Here is a 12,645-nt window from a genome sequence, read left to right as displayed (position 1 = left end):
GGGTGAATTTTCACCAACGGTTCGTAGTTGGAAGGAATCGTCTGTTGAACCATCTTGAGTCCCCTCCTCCAGCTCTCTACCCACGAACGGACGAGCTCGTTCCAGTGCACCGACTGTAAATTTGCAATCTGCTCAGCGCAATCGGAGGTCGGTGGTGGTGGTGTTGGTGGTGTTGCTCGACGTGGAAAGTTTATTTTTAGAATATCCCATTTCCGTGCAGACTGTACTACACAAGAAGCACAAAGTTTCCTTCCTTGGTACCGAAGTGCCGTGTGCATGCCGTACACACTTGCTCCAGGGGGGCAAAAGTTTTCCATCATCACACCTTCACTCTTGTGCGGCTGTTCCCCTTTCGGTGGAGGTTCCTGTTCCCGATGTGGCGCACACACAGTCTTATCGGATGGCACCGCTGGAATGCGCGAACAACACAATGAATTGAATTCCTTTCTTTGTTCCACTTGGGGGTCGATTCCCGGGGCTCCCAGCAGCACCAACTCCAGTGAAGATGGCAGATGGAAGGGTTGGTCCGATGATGCCAGAGCGCAGAAGAACAAGTACGGCCAGTTGTCGTTACGGAGCCAAAGTGGTGGCAACATTAGAGCGTACAATGTTTTAAAGCGCACCGGCGAACGGTTGGTTCTTCGTTTCGGTCTCGGGTCTGGAAGGAAAGAGCAGCGTGCCAACATCGATTTGTACTCTAGCGAAAAAAAGAGGGTATTTTCGTTGTCTTTTTTTGCCGTCGCTTTGAAACGAAAAGACGTTGCTGCATTGGCTGCACTTGTGCACTCCCGGACCGGGAATGGCGTCCGAATGTGTGTTGAAGAAACAACAAAGAAAACGGGGAGCTCTCTTGCACCAGCCATCATGAATGGAAAATGCAGCGTGGACCATCTGCGCAGCTAAGCTCGTTTCCCTAGTAACGAGCCACTATTAATAATCAACCAGCGTAGCGCCAAAGTCAACGCTGGCGAAAGGGGAAGGAAGTGTTTGGGAAGTGGTAAAACGATACGACTTTCTCTCCTCTCTCTCTCTCTCTCTCTCTCGTTGTCGAACGGAACGATTTCCTTTAACGTAATCCTGTTCTGCCGTCTTTGATTTCGTTGTGCTTTTGTTATGGTACGAACACACACACACACACACAGATCACTAAACCTCTGATATTGGAAACCCAGCGATACGGTGATCGAAGGGTATACAAAGGGGGATTAATAGTGAAGCGTGCTTTCGCTATTTTGTCAAGCCATTCCCAGGGAAATAAGATCCAAAAAGAGATTGCTTTTGGCTGTGGGAGAAAGGAAGAGCAGGGGTAGGAGTAATTGTACTCTTCGGTAGAAATTAATTGGATGAAAGGGATTGGAAAATTGGGTATCCGGGATGGAGTTTTCGTTTCGAAAGTGCTAAGGGTATGTTTTATTTATGTTTTTTTTTAAGCATTACTCTGCTGGAAGTACATGTGATTTGACGTCGCTAGCTTTACTTTTGAAGCTTTAGAGAGGCTATAGAGTAAATAACAAGTTTGCACGCTCTTTAGGGACAGCTGTATTTGACGCTTGAAAATGGAAGCTTGAATGTAAAAAGATTTGACGCTTTTATCGAATTCGCTAACTTGGGTGTTATTTTTTACTTCTACTGCTACGAACGTGCTATCAACAGCATCTTCTTGACGCCATAACAAGCGCACGATCTAACACAGAGGTTGGACAACTCTGCTAGTAAAATTTTGTAAATAAGAATAGTACTTATCAACGACTAGAATCCGCTCAATACCAATAAGGATTGGTTTAATTGGATAATCTGCAAAAACTGATTCAGATTCATATTTATTTCTTCAAAAAAACTGTGTAACCAGTTCAAACCTTTATAAACCCACCACAGGAACATTCAATGTTTGTGGGGAAATATTCAAATTGTTTAATTGTTGATTCTTTTAACTCAAAAAAAATCCATTTTCAAGGTTCAAATCTAAACTGGAGCCATCAGCTTGTTATCTTCGTATTTCGCTGTTATTGATCATTCCGAATTGAAAGGGATTAATGATCGTACGGCCCAGAGAATGATCACAAGATCCTGACTTTGGTGACCCCTTGATGTAACGCGTCACTTAGAATACAAAAAAAAGGAACGGGTTCCTCATACTACTACTTCTATACGGTGTTGTACCAACCAACCTTGATAATCGTTTGTCACTTGTTGAAATAGGGATCGCTATGTGTCAAAGAAGAGTAAAACTATAATTAAAATGATCGCCGCTTCATGCAACTAGGCATCAGCGTTCCGCAGACAAACAAGCTCGCTGACAGCTGTAATTAATAGTATGCCGCACATGTAATTTAATGTTGATGTACTGTCCTATTGATGATAAAAATATCAAAAAAATATAATTTTATGTGTTGGTAATGAAAGATAAATGTTGAATGTTATAGTTAAAAAAGAAATTAGCACAGAGAGCGTTCCCATCCACCGATAGTCAATCCCATTACCGGGCCGTTGTGTGCTATACAAGAACGAAAAGAAAGTACTTATTCTTTCAGAGAGACCTAGTACGCTAAAACTGCAGCAAAACACGCAACACGAATAAATTCCCTACCAAATAGCTGACCATATTTAGCGCTTTCAGTGTGCGTGCTGAGTGTGCAAAACCTCTTAATTAGCATCGTTGGTAACTGTGCATTGCATGTATTTTTGGGTCAAAAGATTTGTCACGCTCGCCTGACTTTCCCGCACACTAAACGGCCTAAGAGGGTGGATGAGGAAGGAGCAATGGGGGAGAGTTCACAAACAAACAAACAAAAAACGCAAATCGTCACAGGCCGGTTCGCAAAAGCCGGCTGATGATCGAACGTCCCACTAGCGTCCGATTTGTATTCATACGGCAAGGGGCCTGTTTTTATTTACATTAGATGAACCACCACAACACAACACCGCCTCAGCACAGATGGGTGGTCGGTTGCGTTCAATGCTTTGAGTTTTTTTTCCTTTTTCTAAATAACAAACTATATGGCGCAGTTGGAAAATGCATTCCATTGCTTTAGAGAAAGATCGTTGAAGATCAGCTCTGTGCTGGGGCGGATCATGTTAGCCGTGGCGCTAGTGAAGCCCACTTGAAGAAACATTAAGATGCATTATTCTGGTTTTTATGACCATTCCGTGCATACATTATACGACTGTAGTTGTGATCGGTTCGAGAAACTAACAGGCGGCGGCGCGCAATTATTGATCGATCAATCGCATTTCTGACAGAACCGGTAGTGGGTTATTCCCCACTTCTTAGATAATGGTGTAATTGGTGTAAAGAAACAACCTCTCTATAACTCTGTACGTGATCGCTTCTTCTCCACAGGTGCTCGAACGATCGTGGGAAATTGTGGACGGTGTCAATGTGTCCCTACGCCTCTGGGACACGTTCGGCGATCACGACAAAGATCGACGGTTTGCGTACGGCAGGTAAGTACCCTACAGAAGCTCCTTCACCTCCACGCGTTCACTATCACTCACTGAATGAACTCATTTTCCCCCTCGCACTCACATTGCAGATCGGATGTCGTGCTGCTGTGCTTCTCGATAGCGAACCCTGTCTCGCTGCGCAACTGTCGCGCGATGTGGTACCCGGAGATACGGAAGTTCTGCCCGGACACGCCCGTCATACTGGTCGGGTGCAAGAACGATCTGCGCTACATGTACCGCGACGAAACGTATCTGTCCTACTTCGGCGAGCGGAGCCCGTTCGTGCGGGCGGCGCGCAAATCCGACCTGGTGATGCCGGACGAGGCGCGCGCCGTTGCGAAGGAGCTGGGCGTCGCCTACTACGAGACGAGCGTGTTCACGTACTTCGGCGTGAACGAGGTGTTTGAGAACGCGATCCGGGCGGCACTGATTGCGCGCCGCGAGCATCGCTTCTGGATGACCAACCTGAAGCGGGTGCAGAGGCCGCTGCTACAGGTTAGGGAGGAGTCGATCGTTTTGCATCTTTTAAATACCATTCACCATTACTCTATTACTAATTGCTCTTCTGTTCTGTTTGATTGCAGGCCCCATTCCGACCGCCGAAACCTCCACCGCCGGAAGTGACCGTCATTACCGGCACGCATACGAAGGACATGCTTAACATGTTCAATTCCCAGTGCTATACAGATCTAGTATTAATTGTCGGTACTATCCGTTTTTCCGTACATAGATTTATGTTAGCTAGTAGTTCGAATGCATTTCATAGGTTAGCAAACGGTTCCAATTTAAAAAAAAACACACACACACACACAAAAGCTCACACACCACACACACACACACACCTTTTCTCTGTTGTTGGCCCTGGTTGGTGCCACAAACGAGCATCGAAATCTATTAAGCGGTGCGCCCGCCCGGTTTTCCTCCCCTTTTCTCTTTCATGCTTGCTTTGCTCGGGATGGATTCGGCCACACTCTCTCGCCCACTGTCTGTGTAGGCTATTAATGATGGACATCAGTGACATTGGTGCGAGAAGCAGCAGCGAATCTAGCATGGTAAGCTCCACGTTTGGCGAATCGACGACGGCCGATTTTAACGAGGACACCGAGTGTCTAATACGCCTCGAGCAGAACAAGGTGGCTCCCAACCGGTAGGTGATTGGTTACAGACAGCGGGGACAATTACTAAACCATTGCCTTTCTTTCCTTCCAGCATGTGGGAACAACTCAAGCGACGATCCAGCTATCAGGCATTGCCAACGGTGGAACCGAAGAAAGATCTCTATCGGGAGCTGCATCATCCCGTGTTTCAAAGTATTAGAGTATTCCAGGTATGGGTCGAGCTTTTAGGGACACCATTATACGAAAGATTCTAACAGTATTACGCTCTTTTTTTGTCGTTTAGATTGATAGTGGACGACATAGCTACACGCAAACGCAGACGGTCGTGCAGATCAGCAAGGTGATCACACCGCAGGCGATGCAGCAGTGCCTGAAGTTCATCTACACCGGCACGATCGATCGCGACTGTTTGGATTTGCAGGTTCGTTGATCGCTGTGGTCGCCAGCGCAGCTTCACACCTCCAAAAGTGCACATTCTATCCAATCACTGCAGTAGTGGTGTAGACTTTAGCAAGAAGTGAAGAGAAGGCGTCTCATTTTGCAATCTTTATTCACCCTATTCACCTAACGCTATTCTTTTTTTTCCCAATCGATCACACGGTTTTGCTTCACCAATTCAAACGATCACTAGTTTTACGATCATAGTTCGTTCTCTCACCCTTAATAACAGCACCGTACGTCCGCACATATATCACTCCTCTGTGCACTCTTTACTCTTTCAAGACACAGCAAAAGCTTCAAAAACATTCTTTCTTTTCTCTCCTTTTTATATCTATTTTCTATCCTACTTATTGATCTCATTTGCTCCTATTTTTGTTATTCTTTCAATAAGTGGAAAACAGTTGCATGTATGTCGTGTAAGGGTTCATACCATTCTCAATTTCCGTTCGTTTTATGTTGTGCCCGCTTCTTTCATTATTAGTTGCTTTATTTTTTCATCTTTTTTGTGCCGTTTTTGTGTGTTACATTTGCTTTCTTGTGTTTTTAACATTCATAGTAGCATTTGCGTATATTTTACTCTCATTTTCTCATGCGTTTTCTTTCATGTACTTCATACAAACATGTGTTCTTCATAAAGCAAAATAATAATGTAAAAAAGCGAACACGTTTTGTTGAACTTGTAAAGTAGGAAATGTGAATACGCTTTGCAAAGATCATCTTTCGAACGTCGCCTTTTTCCCCCAGTTCCCTTTCCTCCCTGCCATTCCTTGCCGGCTCTTGAACCACCGAAATCCCGTTTTGGTGTCTCACAAATTTACGTTCTCTTCAATATATATTTTTCTGTCTTCTGTCGTTCTTCACTGTCGTTTTCGCCCACGTGCTATATCAACCTCTTGCCCGTGCGGCCGTCTACAACGACTGCAGACTGCGTCGATAGGATTGATACTGGTAAATGCAAAGTAACAAGCTAGAACAAAACACATACAAAAACACACAAGCCTTCATACAAAAAAGTACATATACAAAACAGTGTTACAAGTATAGTTGTGTTTGCGTTTCCAAAAAAAAAAAAAAACGGGGGGTTGTTTGCCTTTTCTATGCCCTTTCATGTATGTTGGCGTTTGAGAACGTGAAAAGAATTTAGAATGTAGGTTAGCGTTTAAAGCAAGTGTTGCTACTTTTTGTTTTGTTTTTATTGTTTAGTTTTTGTGTTGTGTTGTTTACAAGTCTTTTCCAGGAATTTCATAGCTGTGGGACACTTTATTGATTCCTTGCTACGTGAAATGAACTTAATGTTATGGGAATTGGACTCTTGCACCCTTGTTGGTTTGGTTACTGTAATACAATAGGAATGTCAACGGAACCTGTCCGAAAAGAGTGTCATAGAGTCCAAATTCCAACGTATGAAGTTAATTTGCTATTAGAAAGAGTCAAGGAAGTATCCCACAACTATGAGAACCCTTGGAAAACCCTGTATATCTAAACCTATGGTTGGTTATGGACGGGATTGGTTTGTGTTTCGATGTGAATGTTTTCGGTTTTCGTTTTTATTTTGTGTCATATCCAAAACTACGCGAAATGGATCACTAATTATCCTTCCTACTAACTGCAAAGGATGCGTTTTGAGTTTGCCTGTGACTTTGTTTGTTTTAGTGAGCTTTTCCCCTGGTTTTTTCGTTTGTTAATTTCTCCGTTTTTGTAATTATGCGGAATGAATTGAATGAAGCTCTGTTTGTTTTACGCTCTTAAAACAACTGCAATACTGATACAATTAATCACTTTTATATGACTAGTGGTTTTGCTGCTCTTGTTTCCTTTTTTAACCTCTTTTTACTAGATCACCTTTTAAACAATCCTCTTGTTTACTCTATTCTTGCAATGCAATGGAATTTCTTTCTCTTTCAGTTGTTTTGTAAAAACAAAACAAAATTTCGCCTTTTTTACAATTTACAATCTTTCCTGTTTTCTTATTAACTATTTTTTCTTTTTCTTAAAGTATTTTTTCTTGTTTTTTTTTATTAGTAGCTTTTTACTGATACTTAAGCTGATCGCTAGAGTGTTTTAACTAATTTACACTATCTTTTTGGTCTATTTTCGTAATAAATTTCACAGGAAATTCGACAGGCGGCCGAGTTTCTGGAGCTACCGCAGCTAATGGTGCTTCTGTCCAACACGCAGGCAAATCAGAGCTTCATGAACGATGAAACGATTCAACATTATTCCACGGTACTAATACTAATAATTCCACGAAAAATGAATATTATTATTTATTTGCCTTTCCCACTTTGCAGTGTATGAAGCAAAACTTGGAGAAATATTGTGTTCAGAACGGTATCTTTGGCGATATCACGTTCGAGCTGGACGATGGCCACATGAAGGCGCATCGGGCCATGCTGGTGGCGCGCTGTGATGTGATGAAGGCGATGCTGAACGGCGACTTCCGCGAGGCTCACGCCAACTTGGTACGTGTGGACGACAGCCGGAAAAAGCCTCCCCTTCCCTCCCCCCTTTTGGCATCATTTTAACCTCAATTCGCTTTCAATCCTCCCAACCCATGCAGATCGTACTTCCCGGTGTGACCGAGTACACCTTCCACAAGCTGCTGTGCTATCTGTACACCGACGAAATACCGCCCATCTCGGCGGACAAGTGTCTGAACCTGCTCGAGCTGGCCAACCGGCTGTGTTTGCCCCGGCTGCTGAATTTGGTCGAGTGTCGGGTGATCGAGGATCTGCTCCGCATGTCGCAGAACGAAACGAGCGAAGCGGTCGAACACTGTCTTCGGCTGCTGGAACCGGTGAAGGTAGTAGTGCTGTGTGATTGCATTGTTTATTTGAATTGATCGTTAATCGTCCCTTTTTCAACGTTTGCAGCTACACAATGCACACCAGCTCGCGGAATGGTGCATGTCGTACCTGTGCGTCAACTACAACAGCATCTGCCGGCTGTCGCCGCGCAGCCTGAAGGGGCTCCACCCGGACAATCAGGACTATCTGCGGGAGCACCGCTGGCCGCCGGTCTGGTATCTGAAGGACTACGACTACTACCAGCGCTGCATGAACGAGCTGAGCCGGGAGCTGAACAGTGGCAAAAAAGACTGTACCGCAGACGATAAGGGGTGTCTGTGCTTTTCCGGAGGTAGGTTGTCCGGGCTGACCGGCTGGTCAGGTGTCATTTGAAGGAAGGAGAGAGATAAAGAGAGATTTTGGCATGTTTTCAACACTCTCGTGCATGACATTTTTAAACGTTTAGTTACGATCAAATTTCAATACTCATAATGAAGATCAACAGCGCCAGAAAGCTCTCAAATCATAAGAATCATATAGGAAAACACTGCATTCCGCACTTTCCGGCTAGTCCGTTATTTATTAATTTCGTATCCTACTTCATTTCGTGTTACTTTCATTTTTACGTTTTTCTTTTCTTTTTTATTTCTTTTTTCATCTTTTTTTTCCTCCCGTTGTTCACGTCCGTGTGTCTGCTTTTTTATGTATTTCATTTTTCAACAACCATTGCCATCCCGACATTCAATTCTTCACACTCATCAATTTGTTGTACACATTTTCATCCACCTCACCCTCCCTTACCCTTACCCCACGATCATCGTTAACCTTCCTCTCCCGCACATTGTCGCACCTCATCCTCATCCGATCGCGTTCGAATTGTCCTACTGGGAACAGTGTTTTTCTGGCTACTAGGAAAATCGAAACGCTCGGCAGCGACGGCCAAATCGGCCATCCAGGCCGGCACGGGCAAGGGTGCGGCCGGTGCAGCCGACCAGCAGGACGCGGTCAGTACCAGCCTCTTCCAGTCGAACGCCAACTCGGTCAACCAGCTCGATCCGGAACACGATGCCGGTGACCTTTGACATCCAGCCGACGGCCCGTGGAGGTAAGGGGGCGGCTTCTATTTTTGTCGCTTTGAATTCGTATTAAAAAGTGTTTCCCTCTTTCTTTCACAGATCGCTCCGCTTCATCGTCATCCTGCCGGTGCTCATCTGCTTCATCTGCACGATCCTCAGCATCCTGATCATCTTCCAGATCTACACATAATATTTGCTGCAGCGGTAGCCACCGCTGGATGGCTATTGAGCGTTTAGTACCATCGTTTCCTCCCTGTGCAACCAGCAGCAGCTGCTGTTTAAAACAACGCCGCATCACAACGCATCCTTCACCTTGGCAAACGGAAATCATCATCATGAAACACACGGGTCCCGTCGGCGCACAGTCCGGTGAGCAGAATTCAGTAGCAGTAAAGGTTAAGTTATCCCCTTCGTTCACAGTGCAGTGGTAGTAGTAGCAGCAGTGGACACCCCACTCCATACACCACCTCAGGAGAATGCAGTTTAAGCGACGCAAATTAGGACGCAAAGGTGTATCTATTTATCAAACTTGTGCTAAGCATTGTGACCTTACGGGGAGGACGCTTTAATCACACCACAGAATGGTGCAGCAACAAAATCACACACACACAGCATTATATGAAACGAGGTGCTTTGCCGCACGTTCTCCTTCGAAAAAAACAAAAACAAAAAGCTAGTAGAAAATATATTATTTTCTTATGCCCTTTTATCCTCTCAACTTTTGCCTCCTGTTTGGCATGCTGGCAGTTTGTGCATTCCACGGATGGCATTACAACGCGAGTTAGGGGTTTGCTTTTTAAATGTGTAATTATTGCCAAACGAAGGAAGGCAGAAGTCAATCGAACAAAAAACCACATATTAATGACACGCATTATGGATTTCTAGACAAAAGAACAATTTCGTTTGCTTACCCTAATGCCGTATTTATCACAAATCAAAAGCAAAGAGCATCGGAAGCGAAAGCTCTAGCCAAAATTAATCACATCACACGTGTGTACGTTGTGTTGCTTTTGAGGTGCAATTTTTTTTTTCTTCAAACGCAAAAGCAGTAATATCGTTTGCATGTAGGATACGCGTAATGTTAGGTTAGTTAAACAATAATAACATCAGCAAAATGAAACTATCGCTAAATAATGTGTGAAAAGCATTTTCTTTTACACGCGACCTACCCCCGATGATGCTATATCGGTACGAGAGTAAGAGACTTCTGCAATAAAAGTCAACGTCGTTTGGTCAACGAGAACGTACAGTGTGTGTTTTATGTTTTTGTGTGCATTATTATTAAGTGATATTATTATTATTATTATTATTATTATTTTTATTATTCTTATTATTATTATTATTATTATTATTATTATTATTATTATTATTATTATTATTATTATTATTATTATTATTATTTTTATTATTATTATTATTATTATTATTATTATTCTTATTATTATTATTATTATTATTATCATTATTATTATCATTATTATTATTATTATTATTATTATTATCATTATTATTATCATTATTATTATTATTATTATTATTATTATTATTATTATTATTATTATTATTATTATTATTATTATTATTATTATTATTATTTTGTCCGAATATTTATTTAATTATTATTTGTTTGTGTATTGTTGGATTTAGTTAATTGTTTCCCTATAATTTCAGTTTTATTCCCTCATCGCCTACCTTTAAGTGGAACTAAACTGTTTTAATTTCATTTCCAAACGACCACCACAGATAACCATGGTAACCATCGTACAGTTCCCTTCCGGTCAGTGCAGCTGGTTCTACTACTGACAACCGATTACGAAATACATAAGTTACACCAACACAACAACAACAGATTACAGAACTTGAACAGAGTAGTTAATCGTAGACGATTGTAAGCTGGCTTTCGATCGATTAGCGTGTTGATCGACTAGTGTGGATCACGTAGTGTGTGTGTGTGTGTGTGTCAATTGTGTAGGACGCTAACAGCGAGATGTAGACACTAAACATTAACGGAGTAACTAAGCATCCTCAGAGAAGCGGCATTTGTCCAGAGTAGCAAGTTGAAACAACAAAACAAACAAAAAAAAGAGAGAAAAAGCAGCCAAGCAAAACAATGCTAAAAACACGTGGAAACTGCCTCATTTTTTATAAACCAAAAAAACAAACAAACAGTGGTGATGTAGTAGTGAAACCGTGTAGTAGGTAACAACAGTTAGTCGTAAAAAGTTCGCCACCTCTTTGTCACGTGTGCTTGTGTGTGTGTGCGTGTTTTTCCCTCAATGCAACACCGTAGAATATTGACGTGGGGACGGAAACTCAAACGTCACGCAGCACGCTTTAGTATAAACACCAAACTGTCAACTGTCAAATTCGGAGCTTTTGAGCGAGCGTCTTTGCGATAGCTACTAAAAAAATTGGGCTCTCTTTTTGATAAACCATAGCTACTAATACTAATTCCGCGCTAGTTGGAAAGGGCTTTAAAGGGCTGGTCAACGTTGAACTTGAATAGACGATTGCACACTTCAAATCGAAAACTTTCTTATCGCTCTTATCGCTAGTGAAGTAAAACAGTGCGTAGTGTAAGAATAGAAGTGATGCGCAATATTAGTTGATTTGCTTCAATCCAATTGTCCATTCTTTGGAGCCTAATCCTCCATATGATTTTGTGTCAACAAACAAGAAAATGAGAGACGGATTTTTTGTACGACATTTTTTGATAATTTGTGATCGTTTGCCAAATATTTGTAGGCATGAAATAGTGCATCGAATTCAAAAATATAATTGAAAAAACAGTCAAACAACTACGGAAACCTTATAAGATTTAACCTTGTTCTCCTGCAATACTTACGTACATATGTATTACTGTTACCATAGTTACTACAATTACGGTACGCACTGTATTACTTGTAACGGTACTGTACTGTACTGCAGCCGTCAGCATCTTTGCCTTGCGCCGCCATTTACCGTGTCCGTGTGCCATTTTTGTCGTCGCTGTGCAGAAGCAAAATGGAAAGGGTCAAATTTTAGAACCGCCAGTGGGGTTTTTTTTTACTTTGCGTGTAGAAACATGCCATTCCTTCCAAAAGCTCGCGCTGTGTGCACAGTACATATTGCAAATTTAATAAGACAAATTCAAATTTTGAAAGTATTGGATTGAAGAAAAGGGAAATTCGCTAGTACGAGAAGTAAAGATGAAGAGAGCAAAAAACAAACAGAAAAAAAGAGAAAGAAATACAAAATGGCGGCCAAAGGAAGCAAACACATAGGAAAACATCAACACAGCAATGGAAGCATCAACACCTAGCAGTGGTGAAAAACGGCATTTAACATAAAGGTAAGGCATTAAATGAAACGTAGAAGAGAACATAGTTCGACAAAACAAAAAAAACTGTACTGTTGAACAGAAGGCAAAAGAAACGAAAAAAAGGATACGTACGTAGTAGTTGGCAATGCTATTTAATAGCAAATGTAGGAACAAAAAGGGTTATAAAACGCAACCAAGTAAAATAGAAGGAGAAAGAAAAAACAACCGTATTGTGATTAATCCACTGCGCTCTAGTTGATGTAATAAGAATACTAATAATAACAATAATAATAATAACAGTAGTAATGCTAATTGTAAGACCATAATTGTGAAACTCCCATCACTGTCCTCCTTTCCCCCCTGCATTGTATTGTACGTTCTTCGTACTTGATCCTCGATCGTGTCTCTGTTGTAAATAGCGCTACACTGAGCTAACGCCTGGGCAAGAGGGGCTTCTACTATTGCCAATCAGAAGTATT

General features: G+C 42.1%; 1 protein-coding gene across 4 annotated transcripts in view; it reads left to right on the top strand.

Annotated features, from left to right (window-relative positions):
* Nucleotides 1-10,112, top strand: part of LOC120893735 (rho-related BTB domain-containing protein 2) — a 36,099-nt gene extending 25,987 nt beyond the window's left edge. Inside the window, exons 3-15 of one of the 4 annotated variants that reach the window (XM_040295801.1) lie at nucleotides 3,341-3,444; nucleotides 3,534-3,939; nucleotides 4,029-4,210; nucleotides 4,439-4,591; nucleotides 4,654-4,771; nucleotides 4,846-4,983; nucleotides 5,928-5,951; nucleotides 7,116-7,229; nucleotides 7,295-7,465; nucleotides 7,564-7,806; nucleotides 7,877-8,141; nucleotides 8,702-8,894; nucleotides 8,965-10,112. In XM_040295801.1, the coding sequence (XP_040151735.1) occupies nucleotides 3,341-3,444; nucleotides 3,534-3,939; nucleotides 4,029-4,210; nucleotides 4,439-4,591; nucleotides 4,654-4,771; nucleotides 4,846-4,983; nucleotides 5,928-5,951; nucleotides 7,116-7,229; nucleotides 7,295-7,465; nucleotides 7,564-7,806; nucleotides 7,877-8,141; nucleotides 8,702-8,871 (2,088 nt within the window). In that variant the 3' untranslated portion in view covers nucleotides 8,872-8,894; nucleotides 8,965-10,112. Of the gene's footprint in view, nucleotides 1-3,340; nucleotides 3,445-3,533; nucleotides 3,940-4,028; nucleotides 4,211-4,438; nucleotides 4,592-4,653; nucleotides 4,772-4,845; nucleotides 4,984-5,927; nucleotides 5,952-7,115; nucleotides 7,230-7,294; nucleotides 7,466-7,563; nucleotides 7,807-7,876; nucleotides 8,142-8,683; nucleotides 8,895-8,964 lie in introns of all 4 variants that reach the window. The other 3 variants (XM_040295800.1, XM_040295803.1, XM_040295802.1) reach the window with 3 other exon arrangements.
* The last annotated feature ends 2,533 nt before the right edge of the window (nucleotides 10,113-12,645 follow it).

Source organism: Anopheles arabiensis, chromosome 2 (genome assembly GCF_016920715.1).
Source record: "Anopheles arabiensis isolate DONGOLA chromosome 2, AaraD3, whole genome shotgun sequence".
NCBI classification, from domain to species: Eukaryota; Metazoa; Arthropoda; class Insecta; order Diptera; family Culicidae; genus Anopheles; species Anopheles arabiensis.
The sequence above is the reverse complement of the archived record's forward strand: the minus strand, read 5'-3'. Positions and strand labels throughout refer to the sequence as shown.